This window comes from Monodon monoceros, unplaced genomic scaffold, assembly GCF_005190385.1.
Source record: "Monodon monoceros isolate NGI ecotype Baffin Bay Population unplaced genomic scaffold, NGI_Narwhal_1 Super_Scaffold_3, whole genome shotgun sequence".
NCBI lineage: Eukaryota > Metazoa > Chordata > Mammalia > Artiodactyla > Monodontidae > Monodon > Monodon monoceros.
Window position 1 is genome coordinate 12,842,045 of NW_021703780.1, and position 20,833 is coordinate 12,862,877.

Sequence of the window (20,833 nt, forward strand, 5' to 3'; positions counted from 1 at the left end):
CCTGCCGATGCAGGGGACACGGGTTCGAGCCCTGGTCTGGGAGGATCCCACATGCTGCGGAGCAACTAAGCCCGTGTGCCACAACTACTGAGCCTGCGCTCTAGAGCCCGCGAGCCACAACTACTGAGGCCGTGTGCCACTGAAGCCCGTGCGCCTAGAGCCTGTGCTCCGCTACAAGAGAAGCCACTGCAATGAGAAGCCCGTGCACCGCAACGAAGAGCAGCCCCCGCTCGCTGCAACTTGAGAAAGTCCACACACAGCAACGAAGACCCAACGCAGCCAAAAATCAATAAGTAAAACAAATTAAAGGCTTCATCATGAGCGTCCTTTAAACTGGAAACCTCCAGTGAATGACAAGTATATCAGAATCACATATATTCAGGTCAAACACATCCTCTGTGGAACAAAGTAAATTTAAGTGTTCTCTCATGTGTAACAGTGCTCATCTTGAATGAGAACGGCCAATGCTAAAAGATGTGAAATACTGGGGCTTCCCTGGTGGCACAGTGGTTGAGAGTCCGCCTGCCGATGCAGGGGACACGGGTTCGTGCCCCGGTCCGGGAGGATCCCACATGCCGCGGAGCGGCTGGGCCCGTGAGCCATGGCCGCTGGGCCTGCGCGTCCGGAGCCTGTGCTCAGCAACGGGAGAGGACACAGCAGTGAGAGGCCCGCGTACCGCAAAAAAAAAAAAAAAAAAAAAAAAGAGAGAGAGAGTAGATCCTAAGAGTTCTCATCATAAGGAAATCCCCCCACCCTTTTTTTGTATCTAAATGAGATGATGGATGTTGACTAAACTTTTTGTGGTACTCAATTTACAACGTATGTAAGTCAAGTCATGATGTCGTACACCTTAAACTTATACAGTGCTGCATATAACTTACATCTCAACAAAACTGGGAAAAAGAGTTTTGGAAAGATTACAGTTTATATTGATAAACACAATTAAGCAATGTTGCGTAGTATTTCCACTATCTGTATTTAGAAAGGCAAGTTAACTAGAACTGAGAATCACCAACGATTCTGTAAGCTAAATGGACCAGCTTTTATTTGGTCCTTTTAACAAAACTCTCCCTTATCTTCCATAACCTTGCAGGAAAGTATATTATCTCTATTTTACAGATAAGAAAGCCAAAGATAGGTCATTTGCAAAAGGTCATATAGGTAGGAAGTGCCAGAGAAGGAAATCAAGCTTAGGTTTTCCAGGACTTTTCACAATAACCAAAACAAATCATATTACTGTTAACAATTGTGAATTAAATCAGTACTTATCATTTCAGGATAAAAATATGATTTCAAGCTAAGTCACAAGTCTAATGTCTCATTAGACAATCAGATGTAAAATACTTTGGCATTTATTAATAAATATTTATTTTATGAAGATGCTATGAGTAACCATTAACAAATATCTACATATATAATTTTTTTCAAAGTCTTGGAAGGTCCATCAAAGTACTAGTTAATTTAAATTTCCCACCTTTGGTATTTCTCACTGAAACTGTTAGGTTTAAAACCTATTATGACATCTTACATTAATCTCATGCAGTCCTCGAGAAATAAATTTTATAATTTTTTAAAATTTGGCCTATCAGAACATGAAAAATTTACCATTATTTTACCTATAGATTTCAAGCTACTGATTATAAGCTGGTAATCCTCAACTGGCACACTACTTTTTCCTACATTATTTCAGAGTAACAGGTGCTATCAACAAATCTGTTTATCATACCTAAATTTACTAAAATTATGTAATTTTTTAAGAAGTCTCTCAAATGCTTGCCAAGAAAAGCTTAACAACAGGATAAAGTATAAAGGAAAGTGAACAGCTTGCCCAAGAGCAAAGAATTAGTAGAAGCCAGGACTTGGGTCTTCCGACTAATGACAGTGCTCTTTCTACTACACAATTCCTCTAAATACCTCTAAAATGATATTTCAATTATGTGAAACATGCTAAGATTTGTCCAGTACACTTTGGCTTTTACTCAAATTAAAGGTGAGGCTGTCTTCCAAACGCGAAGTTGATTTTCATTTTGTAACATATAAATTGTAATGTACTAATTATATATCTAATAAATCTAAGTCACTGGGTGAGAGTGAAGAAAAGAATGACAAATGAAACTTCATAGTTCCAAATCTTATTACCCATTTCCAGTTCAGGTTAGTCTAATGAAAATTATCACCGTAATAACTACTACTGACAGAGCACACACTGCATCTGATAACGACCATCTCACTGAACCCTCAAAACAACTCTAGGAAGCCGGTACGATATTATCTTCACTACAGGCTACACATGTTGAGGCTAGAAGATTCAATAACTTGCTGAAGGTCTCACAGACAACATGTGACAAAGCTGCGCCCCTTGCCATAGCCTGAGCTTAGGTTCCTTTTCCTCCTGCTCCAAATAAAAGGGAAGAAAAGGGGAAAAAGCAGCGCAGGATCTGCCACTTGGAGAAAATGAGGTCGGGGGTTCTACTTGATTGGGAAGCTCTGCCCATTGCACTTCTCCCCTCCACCACCTATCCCAGCCTTAGCTTTCCAGAACTCATCTCCAATAAAACAGCAACAGATAGTGGTACCAAAAAAAAAAAAAAAAAAAAATGTTTTGGAAAGCTTATTAAATAGATTTACCTGACACCTTTGTCTTTTATCAGTCCAAACTTATAAAGAGTAGCATGTAAAGTACTGTGGAAAACTTTGAGACTGAAAATGAATATCATGGTCAATTTTTCAAACTCACCTTTTATTTTTCTTGTAATTTTCCAGGTGTTGGGACTGCATATGTTTGTATCTTTCTAATTCACACTGTCCACATAAATCCTCCAGATTCAGCAGGTGGTTTTCTACCTCCTCAAAACTAGCCTCTAAATGAGCTGAAAGTATAGAAGGTCAAAAGAAGAAACAAACGTCAAAAATCAGAATCCTTGATCATGGAGAAAAGAAAAAGTGCCCAAAAGTTAAAAGTCTGAACTGTTGAGATTGTTCTGCATTTATCTAATATTTTTATTAAACTTTCTTGAAGCAAAATAAAATGCACTAACATTAAAACATACTTCAAGTTATCTTTTTTGAGTATATTTTTCTATCTCGAACATTTTTAAGACAGAACTTTCCAGAATACTTTAAATACTTTATCAACACATCGTAAATCAACTATACTTCAATTAAAAAAATACTATATTAAGCAGGATGAGGAAACAGAGTATCCTGATTAATCTAATGTATGATATCCTAATGATCTCATATACCACACACGAAGAGTCAATTTTCATATGCGAATATAGCAAAGTATAATTAACACGTTATGCCGGACACAATTTAATATCTGAGATTCCTAGTTACTTTAGCATTTGTTTTGCCTTGCACATGATATATAGAAACCTCCAAGGCACTGCACAGATGTACAAACACTCAGGAAGCAGTTCTCACTGTCCACTGGTCTTTCAACAGCTCAACTCTGCCTCTAGGCCACAGAGCTTTGCAGCTCCATTGGAACATGGAGATAATCTATGGCAAATCCTTCATTTAAAAGATTCAAGCCAAAGCCTGCAGAAATTATTTCAGAGCTCTGCCCAAGGTCACCTAGCTAGTGAAGAGCAGTCAGGAATCAAAACTGAGTCCCTCTTACATAAAATGATTTCCAGTTGATAGATGCGTAAGTAAACCAAGACTTCATAGTTATAGGGGTGAGGACTGGTTGTTTTCTCAGACAACAGAAAAGCTTCAGAGGTCAAAGATTTCAGAACTCAAACAGCATCAGGGCCATTTACCGAATACTCACCACATGGGCCAGACACTGGGGTACAAAGATGAAAAAGATAGCCCTTGCGCTCAAAGAGCTTAAAGTAGAGGGCAGACATATTTCAGTGACAACACTGCCTGACAGAGCTTGGCTTGAGGTGCTGTGACAACTCAAAGGAGAGGCATCTAACAGAGATGAGGGAGAGTGAGACTCAGCAAGAAATGTGACTCCCGCGTCTGGGAGTCACAGCCGTCCGGAGGAAGGGGCCTCGAGGAAGGAGCAAGCTGGCTGTGCAGCTTTCCAGCCTTGGTTTCATTCGGATAGCTAAGATACAAGGATGGTGTGTCTAATCCCTTCCCTTAGCCACTAGATTGTCACGTGACTTTCTAAATTAGCTTCTGTATCACCTACACTAGGCTCAAATTCCCTAAATTTCAACTTGCAGTTTTAGGGTTATTAAGATACATATTTTGTCTGTTTTTAATTGATCTGTTTGATCTGGAGATCTATTAAATCCAGAAGCGTTCACATTTTCTAATATCCTAAATTTTAACTCTACTAAATATCTATGCTTCTAAAAACTCCCGCCTCTATTTGGTAGAGTCTAGGGCTTAAAGACATGGATTTGGGGGGAAAATAAAATTTTACTGAAAAGTTAAAATGTGATGACAAGTAGTTTAGCATTCCTCTTCAAAGACATTTTAGGTAATGATTTTTATCATACTGATCTATCACTGTAGATCATGGCAAGTCTGGAAAAGACTGATAATGCAGTTCATAATGGTTTGGAATCTATCTTCGGGGTAACATACAACAGCTAATATATGTGACTATGGAAAGCCTAACCAGAAACAGCGTGCAAAATCTAAGTTTTAGTCAATGAAAAATTATATCTAAGATTTTAATAATGTCATAAATGGTACATAAGGAGTTTATGTGGCGGGAAACAGGCAACATGATGCTATTATGTTAGTTGCTATTTAGATTATTTTTTGTTATTATATTAAATGGAAAAATGACTAGCAGCCTCAGCCTGGGAGCTAGTGTTACTGGCCCGGAAGAAGCAATGTTCAGCTCATTCTAATAGCTAATAGGATTATTTAAAGGCTATTTCACTTTGATAAGTGATAAGAACTAGAATAATTACATTTAATATGGAATCCATTCAGCTTTAAGCTACTTGCTTCCTTTAGCATCACGCATGTTATCCTTAGCATAGAGGGGGCTGGATAACAGTGAGGCTTTGATATGTAGGCCAACAGCGTCATGTTCCCGTGCTGAATGGCAAACCGGGATTTAAAATGCTCGGGAGAGTCAGTGGTCACTTTACGGCTGCTGCCAAACTTGTATTTATGTTCTCCCCTTTAAAAGTTGTGGCCAGGGACCCTCACTCCCTGGCCACAGCCTACTTTTCCAACCTCACTACCACTCTCCTTCAGGACTGCTCACCACTCCAAGGAGGGTCCTGTGTGTTCCTGCCTCCTTGCCTCTGCCTCTCCTGAGAGGTCTCCGCTTGCCTCCCTGCCCTGCATCTCCCTGGCAGGTTCAAGTCAGAGCCCGCCCTCCTTCCAGCCTGCAGGGCTCTCTCCCCTCTTCTGTGCTTCCACTGACCTATGAGCCCTGCCCAGGACTTATACTCTGACTTTCTACCACAAGTTGTGTACTCTTACCTCTCTCAGGCATCTGTGAACGTCTTAAGCGTAAAGACTATATCTTTGCATCTTTGTATCCCCTAATACCTAGTCTGCTGAATTCAATTAAAAAGGATTTCTGGAGACAGAATGATTCTATTCCTCTAAAACATAAAATAATAACCAAGAAAGCAAATCTATGATTCATGTTCATCTAATTTAAATATTAGACGGTTACCCTAAATTTTGTAAACAAGTTAAGTTAAACATGGGCAGAGAACTTTGAAAACATTAAACAAGATGGTACTTTGTTATTAGTGTATCAAATCAGGCCCCATTACCAGTGAGTTAAAGCAGAAGAAGCAATGGAACTTTTCCATTTTAACTCTTAACAGGCTTGAAGTCAGTAATAAAATACAGAAGATCTATATTGATGAACATAAATCTTCTTCCCTTTTTATATTAAAAACTTTTAAAAAACCTCTTTAAATAATAATTATAAGCATATATATGGTATGTATTCTGAATATTTTATATTGAATTTAAACGGGCAGAAATTTAATCTCCCCATCACACCCTGCTCATCTCCTGTTAGGAAACGAGTTGCAGACATGAGTCAATCTGGTAACCAGACTTAGAATGCACGTACATAAAACACCAGCAGGCCTCCGTGGACACAAATGTACCTTTTTATAAGAAACTCCAGCCTCACCATTTTGCTCCCTATAACAACAGCATATGTCTCATTTAGTGATCAGTGGAAAAGATGGGTGGAATTTTATTGGGAAAAGCCATTTGGGAGAGCCTGACAGCTGTGCAGGAAAGAACGTCACAAATCTTCGGAAGGAGACCATCCCAGAGGAAGAGCCATTCTGTTTGGAATTTTCCTTCGTGCCATTTGTTTCGAATACATATTATCTGTAGTGTAACCACTGACAGAAGAATGGAACAGCACGTTAAAGTTCGTAATTTCACACTTAAATGAGTATATTCTAGCAAAAATAATTAGCCTCAAGGAACAAAGAAATCTTTGACTGTAAACCCACAGGTCACAGAGGCTGGGTACTAAAGGACCACAAGAGTCTTCAACAAATACTTTCATTACTCTTTGTGTAATAAGGTAATGATGGTATGATAATAAGGAACTTTAAGAAATGCCTTAAAAGCCATCATGGAACAAATGAGATCTGTGTAGTATATACTAAAAGGTGTCCAAAGAGAGTTAATGAGTCTCTTGAAGGGTCTAATCTCAGAATGTAACCTGGAAAATAAGATAACATATTTCATGAAACCCTAAAAACGGACAGTCTCTCTGCTAGATGCACTCTCAAACTCTGTACAGAGAAAGCAAAACAGGTCAGATCAAAAGAAAGATGCAAGCTCAGTATAAGGCTGTCATTCTCTTACAGCACTTTGTTATCTAAGAATTAACAGAATCATCTGTTCTAGGCAAAGGCAACAGTCTTTTTAAGTAGGTCATACAAAATAAACTACACAACAGAGATAACTCAGAAAAGCCCTTGACATTTTAGACTTCAATATAGGAATAGGATTAGACTACCCTCTAGTGGAAGTTCAAGAGAATTCAATAAATACTTTTCAAACATATGACCAGTTTTATGATAAAATGCACAGAATAAGAAAGGGTACAGGATGTGGAGGACAACATTCCCTTTTATCCTTACACACTGTCTTTCCATGTACAGAATACTACATTGTTGTTCTCACCACATTTCACGCTATGGTTTTACATTCTATTTTGCAGGACAAGCTAAATTACGTAACATCCATCCAAACCCTCCTGTCAAAGACAATGGATTTGTAAATTTGCAAAGGCTAGAGAGACTCCCAGTAGAACGTCAGCACCCTGGTGGAAGCTGCCCGGTCTTGTTCACTGCTGTATCCCCGGAGCCTACAAACGGCACATGGCACTCAGCAGATGCCTAATACACCAGGCACTGTGCTGAGTGCTTTACACCCATCACCTCCTTCAACCCTCCAACTACCCTACGAGGCAGGTACTCTCACCCGCAATCCTGCGAGCAAACTAAAGCTTAGAGAAGTTATGAAACCTGCACGGGGTCTCACAGTTAGGAAGCTGTGGAATTGAGACCCAAATCCAGATCAGAGAGTCAGTCCAACAGCCCTTATTTTCCAATTCCCAGCATACCTTTATCATTTCTTTTTTAAATGACAAGCCTTACCAGTAATTATCTATTACACAGGCTTTTGTAAGCTGGATGGATCACACCCCATTAAAAAAAACATGAGTGGATTATCTGTTCTTACTTAATTCCTGAGGGAGCATGTAATCAGAAGTCATATTTATTAAGCCATAGGACAACACAGCTAAAAGCATCATCAAAGGTTCAAACTGTTCACATCATATTAATCCCTTATTCTTTAATAAGGGCAGACCCTCTAGAGAGCAAGACAAGACTCAAAAGAATTAAGTAGCCTGGGAAATGGAGCGGCTGACTGGATATGGTATTAGATTTGACAGTGAAAGGGTAAAAAGTTCAAAGAAGCTAAAAGAATCCTAACATATAGGCCAGTTACCATTTTCTTCTAAGTTATTTTTATTTTTTATTATTGCTTGACTAAACCTTGTAATATTGTATCAAGGTATTTAGGTGATGATAAGGAGTCTTTGGAAGCTACCCAAAAATAAAGGAATCCACAGTTTATGAGCAAGCATTTAAAACCAAATGATTCGAATACCTAAGAATGATCCATAAACTCATTAAGATGAATTCGCAAAATACATTAGTGATATAGGTACATATTTATACAACCTACCAGATTTGGCTTCAAAATATTTTCCTGAGACAAAGGCAACAAAAGCAAAAATAAACAAATGGGCCTATATCAAATTAAAAAGCATTTGTACAGCAAAGGAAACCCTCAACAAAACGAAAAGCCAACCTCCTAAATGGGAGAAGATATTGCAAATGATATATCTGATAAAGGGTTAATATCGAAAATATATAAAGACCTCACACAACTCAGTATCAAAACCAAAAACAACCTGATTAAAAAATAGGCAGATGACCTGAATAAACATTTTTCCAAGGAAGCCATACCGATGGCCAACAGATACATGAAGAGATGCTCAACACCGCTAATCATCAGGAAAATGAGAATCAAAACCACAATATCACCTCACACCTGTCGGAATAGCTATTACCAAAAAGACAGTTAACGAGTGTTGGTGACAATGTGGAAAAAAGGGAGCCCTCGTGCACTGTTGGTGGGAATGTAAGTTGGTGCAGCCACTATGGAAAACAGTATGGATTCCTCAAAAAATTAAAAAGAGAACTACCATAGGATCCAGCAATTCTACTCCTTGGTGTTTATCTGAAGACAATGAAAACACCAGTTAGGAAAGATACATGCACCCCCATGTTCACTGCAGCTTTAGTAAAAATAGCCCAGATATGGAGGCAACCTAAGTGTCCATCAACTGATGAATGGGAAAAGATGATATATAAACGCAATGGAGTATTACTCAGCCATAAAAAATAACGAAATCTCGCTATTTGCAACAACATGGATAGACCTGGGGGGGTATTATGTTACGTGAAATAAGTCAGACAGAAAAATACCATATGATTTCACCTACATATGGAATCTAAAAAACAAAACGAATAAACAAAACAGAAGAAGACTCACAGATACAGAGGACAAACTGGTGGTTGTCAGAGGGGAGGGCAGTGGGGTAGCTGGATGAAAACAGGTGAAGGGGATTAAGAGGTACAAATGTCCAGTTATAAAATAAGTTAGTCATGGGGATGTAATGCACAGCAAAAGGAATAAGTCAATAATACTGTAATAGCTGTATTGTGGCAGATGGTTACTACACTCACAATGGTGATCAATTCATAATGTATATAAATGTTGAATCACTATGTTGTACACCTGAAACTAATATTATGTGTCAACTACACTTCAATGAAAAAAAAAAGAATCAAATTATTTGGAAGTGACCGTCTAAAATAGGACTTCAGAGAATCCTTTAGCTTTAATTTGCCTTTAGTGGTCAATGTCCTCAGATTAGTAAAGAGAGAAAATTCAAGCGAGCATTTGGGAAGCCTGCTCCATTCATTTAAGAAGCCAAAATGCAGTTTCTAAAGAAGACGGTATTATGTCACTAAGTATTATTTTTTCAGGATATTAGAATCCTAATTGAGAATGAAAATACAGTATATTCTCCCTTAAGAAAAACTTATATATACTGCATGCCCTAAGCAGAATTAACTATGAAAATAATTAGAATTGTGGCAAATGCATTTAATCAGAAGAGTAGTATCAAACAAATAACATTTATAAGCAGAATTTACTCTCAGCTGGAAAGAAAAGGGGGAATGGTATCAGAGGTGAACATCTCTGCAAAGAAATACATAACCAATGAAAAGCAAGTGACTCAGAGAGATACAGGAAGAGAAGCTAAAAAGAAAGTGGCTAAAAGGAATATTCCAAATATCTTGGAGGCTTTTCCCATCAGTTAGTTATCAAAGCCTTGAGAAGAATCATTCCTGTACTTGCAAGAGGGAAATAACGCGGAGGGCCTTCCTCCTAAGACCCGGAATCTCTTTTCCACACCCTGCCTTCAGAAATAACCGAACACTAAGGCCAGGGTTTCAAGAATGCAGTTCATGAGGCCTATTGACAGCTGCCACCCTAACTGCCTCATCCCTCACTGAGTACATCGTCATCGTGACTGGGATCCTGGATTCACACCTTATTAACTGTGTGACCCTGAGCAAGTCACAACCTCTCCAAGGCTAACTTTCCTTAGCTGTAAAGTGCTATAATAAAAGCTACCTCTGCAGGGATCTTGGGAGGATTGAAAATGTTTGTAAAGCGCCTAACAATCTCTGACATATAGTGGGTGCTATAAACATTAGCTATTGTTATCAGCAATAGCATTCCAAATACCATTCGTGTCTATTTTATTCACACACACACATGTTTTATGATTTGCTAATTACTTGCTTTGTAAATCAGCTTTGCTTTCAAAAAGGCAGTACTGAAAAACAGAAGAGATGGTGGGGTATCCTTACCTCCTTACCTATTAAGACTGGGTCAGGTTATCAGCTCAAGAAATTCAACTCCTATGTAGATAATCCCTACCTCTTCACTAAGATCTTAAGCTTGGTTAGAAAATAATAAGCCACAATATAATCCTAAGATGTGGCAACTGTCAAGCATAAAAGTTAATTTTCTGGGGCTTCCCTGGTGGCGCAGTGGTTGAGAGTCCGCCTGCCGATGCGGGGGACACGGGTTCGTGCCCGGGTCCGGGAGGATCCCACATGCCGCGGAGCGGCTGGGCCTGTGAGCCATGGCCGCTGAGCCTGCGCGTCCGGAGCCTGTGCTCCGCAGCGGGAGAGGCCACGGCAGTGAGAGGCCCACGTACCACAAAAAAAAAAAGAGTTAATTTTCTGAATATAAACTCAAGAAATAAATATCAGCATAATTCATCCCAATGAAAACAACAAAAAAATATAAATTTCCACAAGGTATAAATTTAGCCAAACAGGTAACCTAATTTAATGAGGGTTTGATCTCTCATCAGTTTAAAGAGGAAAAAAAAGCATATTTCAAGACATGAAGCTCTGAGCAGACCTAATTTTAAAAGCAACAACTCCCAGAGTATATCCTTTAGTCGTAACAAAGCCACCCTAATCCTTTTTATTTCCTACATTTACACTTTTAAACAGAGACCTAAAGTCACAGAGACCACCCTGAGTCGCTTTAAAGAGTCAACAAAATTATGTTTTCTGAGCAGAAATGAGGCAGAAAAAGTTGGTGGTATACTTTAGAAATCACTTCTACACTTTAAATCATTGTTTTCTGTCAAATCATCAGTTAATCAGAATATGAAATTAATTAGAACTATTTCCCCCCACATCCTGTTAAGCAATAATTTAATGTAGTCTTAGAAAGCTTTGGCATTACACCAAATTATTTTCATTCCTAGAAGTAATGTGCAGAGGCAAACATGGAACTTACTCAGACTTGCCGTCAGGGATTCTAAATCTGCCTTCAGGCCTGGAAGCTGCCGAAGCTGCTGCTGTAGCTCTACCAGGCTCGCCTGCTTCTTCTCCCAGTGCGCGGAGAGCACCACCACCTCGCTGTCGACCAGCTGCAACAAGGAAGAGGCGGGTTAAAGTAAAACCAGACCGCAGGCACAGAGATTACAGCCAGCATAATGAGAGTCAGCCCACGTTACCTTCAAAAACCCTCCGACTGAGTACAGACAACAGGAGACTCTAAAGAGACTGGAGCTGTTTTCTTTCTGAGAAAACAACCACCGTAACATCCAGTGCAGAAAACCTCAAATTACAGCTTTTATCAGTGCATCTTAACCCAGGAAAGAGAAAGGTCAGCAGTGACCTTAGAAGTCACTTCTAACTATACCCTATTTTTAAGTAAACCATGTATTTGAAAATTCAAATCTAGAAAAAATAAAACAAAAAACAACCACTAACAGCCGAAAAGAAAACAAACAAAAACAAACCCAAAACATAATGAATGGGTAATTATTTGTTTTACAAAAGGAATTCTTTTAAAAGAAAAGTTCCCTAATGCATTTAGAATATATTATGATTCAATTTCCATTTAAACAGGAACACTCACTGCATAAAGTAAGATAAATGGTACTTGTATACGGAGGAATTACTGAGGCAATTGATCAATTCCAGCAAAAGGAGAAAAGGATTTATACTAACAAAGAAGACATTCGGAGGTGAAAGGTTCCCAACAGCAGGGTGGTGAGATGCCAGACTAGCCTAAAATAATTCTAACTTGTTTTCCTGAAGACTGTAAAGACAATGACAGACAGCGGTTTCTCCCAGTCAATTTTGTTTTGGTTTTAACATGGTGAGAGAGGAAAGGACCTAGAATAAGACTTAGGAGGAGCATGGAGAGGTTATCTTTTGAAAACATCACCAATAATAAGAACTGTGAAAGATACCCATATTTTATACAATAAAGACTTCAAAATTCATTATATAAAAGAAGAAAGTGTATTTGAATTTTATATGTAAAATCAGAGTTCATAGTTAACTTATATTAAAAAAGGGACAATTGACGCATCCCAAGATTAAGATTCTTTAAGAGCTGAAACATGAATACAACTGATTTTTACTGAATCTCACTAAAGAAAGAACTTTTAGAGGAATAAAAATATCAAAGTAAGATACAAAATTATTTGCATGTGGCGCTAGATCATTTTAGCTTCCACATTTTAATATTCTAGGAATTCACAACATCGAAATAAAAAAATTAAGCTACAATAAAGAGGTTAGAAAGCTGCCCTCTTTCCTCACATTATCCCCACTTCACGCACACCTCCCCACTGTCAGTCAGCCCACATTAAAGGGGTAACCACATCGTCTCATACAAGCCTCAGCTGAGCTGGGGAGGTGACACCAAGCGCTACTCCAAGTGCATGTCTCATTAATTCTGTATACTTCAAAATGTCCGTGCCAACCGGTTTTGTAAAGATCCTGAAGAGGAGTTTAAAAGATACTGAGCATTGCTAACAGACACAGCTGTGATGCAACAGTAAGGAAACTGGGCTTGAAACAAGGATCCGTGCCCATAGGGTTCATCTGTAATATCCAACAAGTTTCTACTGACCGCCCGCTCTTTGCCCGGCACTGTTTCAGGCACTGGAGATACCATGGTGAACAAAACAGAAAAAAAGATCCCTGCACTCTTGGTGCTTTAGTCTGGTGTAGGTCTCACAAATTTTCTTAACTGCAGTTTTTAAATTCCAAAAAAGAAAAAATAATTCCTGTATCACAGGGCTGAACTGATGATAAGAAAGATATTTTTCCTGGTACATGGCATATCTTTTAAAAACTTTGTTAATTCTTAATTACTCTGGCTAATTATGTTAAAAATTTGAAAATTCTAGAATAAACAATTTTTAGATATGAACCATTTCTTACTGAAAAGTAAAGTGAAACATACTTAAGTATTAAAACTTAAGTACAGTATAGTTCATGTCTTCCACAAAATTGAAAATTATATTCTGTATATAGAATTATAAGAAGCGTGCACAGAAAGAATATATCAGAATACATCAAAATACTATTTTAATTTAAAAGAATGGGATGTTGAATGGATTCTCAGAAATCATTATCAAGTGTAATATAAGAATACTAAAACATTTTGAGCATTTCTATGTGCCAGGCCCTGTGCTAAGCAATTTACATATATTATCTCATTTAACTACACAGCAACCTTGTAAACAGAGCAATATTACCACTTCCATTTTACAGAAGAAGAAACCAAGGCACAATGAAGCTGAGTCACTTTCCCAAAGGCCACAGAAGACCTAGATTCAATCCCAGGGAATTTGACACTTAAGCCCATGCCCTTAATTGATATTCTAGGGATTGTGTATAAGGGGACATGAAAGGAAGAAGTGAAAAGCTAGCAAAAGAAAAGGTTCTGAAAAACTGTACTTCAACTTTACTTAATAAGAAATGAGCTATCTCCATAAGGCCAATTTTTCTCCTCCAAGTAAACAATTCTGAAAAAATCCAGATTTAACACCAGGAAATCAAGTTTAAGTAGCAAGACAAACCCACAGTTTGGGTTTGTTGCCCAAATTACAAGTCATTCCAAAATTCCTTCTGGTGGACACTGAAGTTAGGAGAACAAAGAAAAAGCAGGGATACAAGTAAATGGGTAACATTAGGACCTTACTTTGTATAAAACAGTTCTGTGTTTTGGGGGCATGTTATTTCATGTGATTTTCAAACAACTTCGGTAAGCAGTGTAAGTGGTGTTATACCATTTTATATGTGAGGAAACTAAAAATAGAGAGACTCCGTTTATCTGCCCAAGGTCAAAATGTATTACTGCAGAAAGTAGGCATTCCCACACCCAGTTTAGTTCACTTCCCACCACAGGCAGAAGAGATCCAACCTGAAACACAAAGGGAGTGAAGCATGCCTAATTTAAGCAGCTTACTCACCAAATTGTTAAAACATGAATCTTAAAAGTTCAATTTGAAGGCAAATATTTCACAGTAATAAAAATTATAAGCAAATAATGCACTGGAAGTCTAATTTAAAAAGGTACCCTCAGAATCTAACCCCTAAGTCACTATCAATTATGTACTCATTTATATATTGCTAAGGGAGGGAAAAACAAATCAAAAAACTTGTTAAAAAAGAAAAGAAAAGAAAAAACTTGTGGAAAATGTCTAGACAACAAAGTTACCATTGACTAACCTGTTTTCTAAGATATTGCTTTGAATTTTAAGACTATATAGTAAGAATTAGCTTTAAAGTAATTGAGTATAAAATAATTTGTCAAAGAAAACTGAATTGTCCTTAGGTATATTTGCCCTGGCAGGTTGATACTCTTTGGTTAAAGGCCACTAAAGACACATGAGCATGGCCTAACAAAACAAACACATGATAAAACACTTTGCATGTTAAAGATATACATTTTAAATATTTACATATGTCTCAACAATACGTCAGAGAGCTTTTTGGTTTTTGGGGGTTTTTTTTGCGGTACGTGGGCCTCTCACTGTTGTGGCCTCTCCCGTGGCGGAGCACAGGCTCCGGACGCGCAGGCCCAGCGGCCATGACTCACGGGCCCAGCCGCTCCGCGGCATGTGGGATCTTCCCGGACCAGGGCACGAACCCGTGCCCCCTACATCGGCAGGTGGACTCTCAACCACTGCGCCACCAGGAAGCCCCCCAGAGAGCTTTAAAATAAATTTCCGTCTTTAAAGCTGAGAACTATATTTCTGAAAATGAACAGAGGCACTTTTGATCAGATATGGGTCTTAAAATAACCAAATACTCGACTATGAAATGTAGCATTCAGCAACAGATCTTACAGGAAATTCTTTCTCCTATATATTTTATTATGAAACACTTCTTAAAATTAAAAAAATAATAATTTTTGTTAAAGCTCCTCTACAGGACTTCCCTGGTGGCACAGCAGTTAGAATCCTCGTGTCAATACAGGGGACATGGGTTCGAGCCCTGTTCCGGGAAGATCCCATATGCCATGGAGTGAGCCACAACTACTGAGCCCACAAGCCACAACTATTGAAGCCCGCACGCCTAGAGCCCATGCTCCGCAACAAGAGAAGCCACCGCAACGAGAAGCCCGCACACCGCAACGAAGAGTAGCCCTCGCTCGCTGCAACTAGAGAAAGCCCACGCGCAGCAACGAAGACCCAACGGCAGCTAAAAATAAATAAAATTTAAAAAAAAAAAAGCTCCTCTATGGGATATGGTCTTCACTGAATATTGTGGGATTCATCCATGCTGATACATGTAGGTACAGTAGTTCACTAATTTTTCACTGCCGTGTGGTATTTGATTTTATGAATACTAATAGTTTACTCTATAGGGTGGACTCTGGGACTGTCTAAAGACGCAACAAAACCTGCTATAAACGTTCTGGTACAAATCTGTCGCACACAGCAATTTTCACAAATTAGTTACCGATGTATCTAAAGTATTGAGCTCCTCATCCCCTGGGGAGGCTCCACAGGGCTGAAGTAGACCTCCCCCAGCCTAGCCACCTCTGACTTCAAGTACTCTCATCTATTTGTTACATAATGAATAGATGATACCATGCCAATGTTATCTGCTGAAATGTGAGCCATACCAGCAGCCCCAGGGGAAAGCTTGGGACACAATACTACAAAATATCCCTAGGGGCCAAACTGTTGTTTGAAAGGTATGTGGAATTCCAATTTCCACTTCAGGGAAGCTCATTTTTCTAATGTGACTGTGCCAATGGATTTATACTCCCTAGTTCTCATCAGTTTCTTCTAAGGGACAACTGTCATCAGTGAATAATGACTGACTGCAGAGAAAATTCACGGCTTCTTAAATGTTTGATAATCTAACGAGTGTGAATTTGAGGTTTTCATTTGTATTTCCTTGACTACTAATCAATTTTGAACATTTTCACATTTACTGGTCACTCATGTTTTTTCTTCGGTGTAATACCTGGTCATATCTTTTGCTCACTTTTTAATGGGTTATTGTTCTCTTTTTATTGGTTTGTAGAGGTTTTTCATATGTTTTGAACACTAATTCTCTGTTTTGTGAACTGCTTAACTTTTTCATGGTGTTGTTTGGTGAACAGAAGATTTGATAAAAATTATCAATATTTTCATTTATGGTTGGTGCTTATTATGCCTTGTTGAAGAACTCTTTCTCTACCCTGAGGTCTTAGCTTTTCTACTATTTTCTAAAAGATGCATAATTTTTCCTTTCACATTTAAGCCTGATGGAGCCAAAATCTGAACCACGATCTTCAACTACTTTTTTTTTTTTTTTTTGCGGTACACGGGCCTCTCACTGTTGTGGCCTCTCCCGTTGTGGAGCACAGGCTCCGGACGCGCAGGCTCAGCGGCCACGGCTCACGGGCCCAGCAGCTCCGCGGCACGTGGGATCTTCCAGGAGCGGGCACGAACCCGTGTCCCCTGCATCGGCAGGCGGACTCTCAACCACTGCGCCACCAGGGAAGCCCCTCAACTACTTTTATTGAACATTACATTGGAGGTTCTACCCACTGTAAAAAGACCTGAAGAAAGACTGGTAGGTTTTTCTTCTTCCCTTCCATCCACACAAAACAACTCCCATCCCTGAACGCAAATTATTAGAATAAGAGGATTTAGCAAGACGATTGACCATGGGATCAAAATACTACAAGTCAAATACTGCAGGTTTTGGTAGATATTAGGACAAAAGTTAACTTCTATTAGAAACTTGCTAAAACGTTTTACTCTGAATAATTTTACTGAATGTATTTTCTGCATCTGATGATTATATATTTTTCTCTTTTAATTTGTTAACGTGATCAACGGCATACAAAAGATTTTCTAATGTCAAACCAACTTTATAATCCTGGAATAAATCTGGGGTGTTTATGCCTGGCTGGATTTGGTCTGCCATCACAGCCATATATACAGCAGGATGTCTCCCAGGTAGAATGCCTCTTGCTTATCATCCAACATTCAGAGAACAAGCACATATACAAACACATACACAAAGTTTTGGCTAACAGTTATATAGGAAAACTTTACATTTAAGCTTGATACACATTTTATAACAATGTGTGAGAATATTCTCAAGTGAAATTTCAAATAACATTGGTAGAATATGAGAATCACAAGACAGTACAAGGAGCCCATCTACAAAGGAGAGGCAAGCCCTGCATACTGTGAGTGTTGAGAGGTCACGTTACTACACACGAGGCAGCTGTCTGTCAACGAGTGTATCACAGGTTTGGTAAGCAGAAAGCTATGTTTGAAGCACTTTACTACCTAACAGACTGCTACCATCTATAGACGTTTTGCTGGTTGTATATATATATTATAATATATTCTTAAATATATTTAAGAAAGTTGGTTGAGGGCTTTGGGTGGACGTGTAACACATTATGACTTTTCCAATTTAGAATGTGACAAATAGGTTCCTGGATAGAGTGCTGGCACAGAACATCTGATTTCCAGAAATAGGTTACTGAAGTTAAGTGAGAGATAATGCCTCCATTTTGCTTGTAATTTTTGTAACTGTATTCATGAATGGGACTGGGCTCCAATTTCACCTTCTCATACTTCCCTTGTTGGGGTTCAGTTTCAGTTATTCTAGCCTCATGAAATGAGCTGGGCAGTTTCCCCTTTTTTCACTTGCTGCAGGAGTTTGTCTAACATTGAAATGGTAGTCTCTCTGAAAGTTTGATAGAACTCTCCTATGAAACTTTGTGGACCTGGTGCTTTCTTAGTTAAAAGATTAATCACTAATACTGTTTCTTTAGTGGCTATAGGACTATTCAGGATTTGTACTACTTTTAAAATTGGTTTTAGTAAAAATTTCCAGGGTTTTTCCATTTTGTCCAAGCTTTCAAATTTGTCATAGAGTTGCTCACAAGCTCTTATCTTTCACTCTGCTGTAGCTGTAGTTATATTCTTTAATTCTTAAAATTATTTATCCTTCTTTTCTTGATCCATATCACCAGACATCTATCTACCAAATTTTATTAGTCTTTTCTAAGAACTGTGGCTTTGTCTGGCTTCTATTGTATTCTTTATATTCTATTTCATTTACTTTTTTCACCTTTATTATCTCTTTCATTCTTCCTTCATGATTTATTCTGTTCTCTAATTCTTAGGTTAGATTAGCTCACTGACTTTCAGTCTAATTTTTCCCCTATAAAATTTCCCTCAAATTAGTCTTTGGCAAATTATACAATTTATGTGTAGTAATTATAATTCAGTTCTATTTAAAAACTTTCAGTATTATTTCCTTCTTTGAACCATAAGTTATGCATTATATTTTTTAATAGTTTTTTAAAAAATAAATTTATTTATTTTTGGCTGTGTTGTCTTCGTTGCTGCACATGGGCTTTCTCTAGTTGTGGGGAGAGGGGGCTACCCTTTGTTGTGGTGTGCGGGCTTCTCATTGCGGTGGCTTCTCTTGTGGCAGAGCACAGGCTCTAGGCACGTGGGCTTCAGTAGCTGTGGCACGCGGGCTCAAAGTTGTGGCTCGCGGGCTCTAGGGCGCAGGCTCAGTAGTCATGGCACATGGGCTTAGTTGTTCTGCGGCAAGTGGAATCTTCCCAGCCCAGGGCTCAAACCCATGTCGCCTGCATTGGCAGGCTGATTCCCAACCACTGCGCCACCAGGGAAGTCCCAAAGCATAATATATATTTTTAATTTGCAAACGTATGGAATTTTCAAAATTGTTTACCTATACTGACTTCCAGCTTCATTTGCACCAGGATCAGAGAATATTCTGTATGACTTGATTTACATGAAACTTGTCTATTTACGTGAAACTTGTTGAGAACCGCTTTGCGGCCCAGTACATGGTCAATTTTTATGTGTTCCAGGTGTGCTTTGAAGAATCCGTATGCTGTATTTGTTGGGGCAGATTCTGTATTTGCCTATCTGGTCAAGTTTGTAAATCACATTAGTTGCATGTCCTATATCCATACTTATTTTATTTGGGTTTTTTCCCTATCAATTAAGAGGAATATATTAACATCCCCCCATTTTGATGACAGATTTATCCATTTTTCCTTATAACTTGTCTTTTATATACGGAGACTTACTAGACACACAGGTTTAGACTTTTTCCCCTTAGGGAACTGAATCTTATAGAGTGATCCTTTGTTTCCTATTTAATTCATTCTCATTATTCTAGTTTCTTCTACAGGTTTAAAAGATATACACTATTTCTGTTCTTTAGTGGTTACCCTTGAAATTCTGCCCTCCATATTTAACTTTACATCTAAGGTTAATTAATATCTATACCCTCCCCATTAATAACGCAAGGGCTTTTAAAATACTTGAACTCTGATAATCTGCCTTCCAGATTGCATGCTATTCTTATCTAGCATTTTTGTTCTATCATTTTTAATTCCACAAACTAGATAACTGATAGAAATACATAGTCACTGTTTATATTTACCTATGGTTTACCATTTTCTTTGCTCACTATTCCTTCCTATACCTGAGACTTACCTCCCAAAATCGTTTCTTTTATCCAGAAATACATTTTTTAGAAGTTCCTTTATTGGACAACTGTTGATAGAAAACTATTTTTATCTGAAAATGTCTCACTTTGCCCTCATTCTTGACAACAGTTTGAGAAGTCTAATGGAAACTCATTCATTTGTAAGTGATCTATCTTTTCTCTTTAGTTACTTTGAGATCTTCTCTTTGCCTTTGGTGTTCTGTAGCTTCAACATGATATGTCTAGGTGTGGATAATTACTTACCTTGCTTGCTTGTAATACTTTTTGGATCTAAGGATTTACAGATCTCATTTCTGGAAAATTCTCAGCCATTTACATTTTCCTAATTGTCTTTCCCTCATTCTCCTTCTAGATTATTAGATATATTAAGCTGAGCTATATGAAACTGTAATTTTACAGATCAAAAAGGTCTCATATTGGTAATCTTACTTGGTTCAACCTATAGACCTTTTATAACTATTTTCTATTAACTCCTCTTTTCTTCCATTTTCATATCTCAGAAATCCATTCTGGGTAATGTCTGACTTTATCTCCTACTTCAATGTACTCTTTCTTCAGCTACAGATACCTGCTGTTAAGCACATCCTTTGGGTTTTTAATCTCAATGACTTTTAAAAGTCATGTTTTAAAGTCATGTTTCATACTCTCTTATTCCTTACTCATTTTCATCCATCTTTCATCTCTCTAAAAAACTTTGTATGTTCCTATTTAATTGTCTATATACAAGAGTGCAATATCTAAAGTGCCTTACAGGTCTAAATCTTACTCTTTGGTTCTAGTGACTCCAACTTTTGGTAATATATTTCTTTTTGTGTTTGCTAATCTTTGGCAGGGGGGAGGGGGGTGGTTAGGGGATGAATCTGTGGGACTCTTGAAGGGCCTGGGTTTACAAGTTTCATCCATGAAGAACTGGTATTTGTTTCTGT

At 38.2% G+C, this 20,833-nt stretch overlaps 1 protein-coding gene across 3 annotated transcripts in view; it reads right to left on the reverse strand.

The window, feature by feature from the left end:
- The window catches only part of DTNBP1 (dystrobrevin binding protein 1), a 180,056-nt gene that overhangs the window by 78,015 nt on the left and 81,208 nt on the right, over positions 1 to 20,833 (reverse strand). For all 3 annotated transcript variants that reach the window (XM_029242951.1, XM_029242952.1, XM_029242950.1), the window contains 2 exons: positions 11,383 to 11,515; positions 2,738 to 2,870 (listed from right to left, as the gene is read on the reverse strand). In XM_029242951.1, coding sequence (XP_029098784.1) covers positions 2,738 to 2,870; positions 11,383 to 11,515 — 266 coding nt within the window. The remainder of the gene's footprint in view (positions 1 to 2,737; positions 2,871 to 11,382; positions 11,516 to 20,833) is intronic.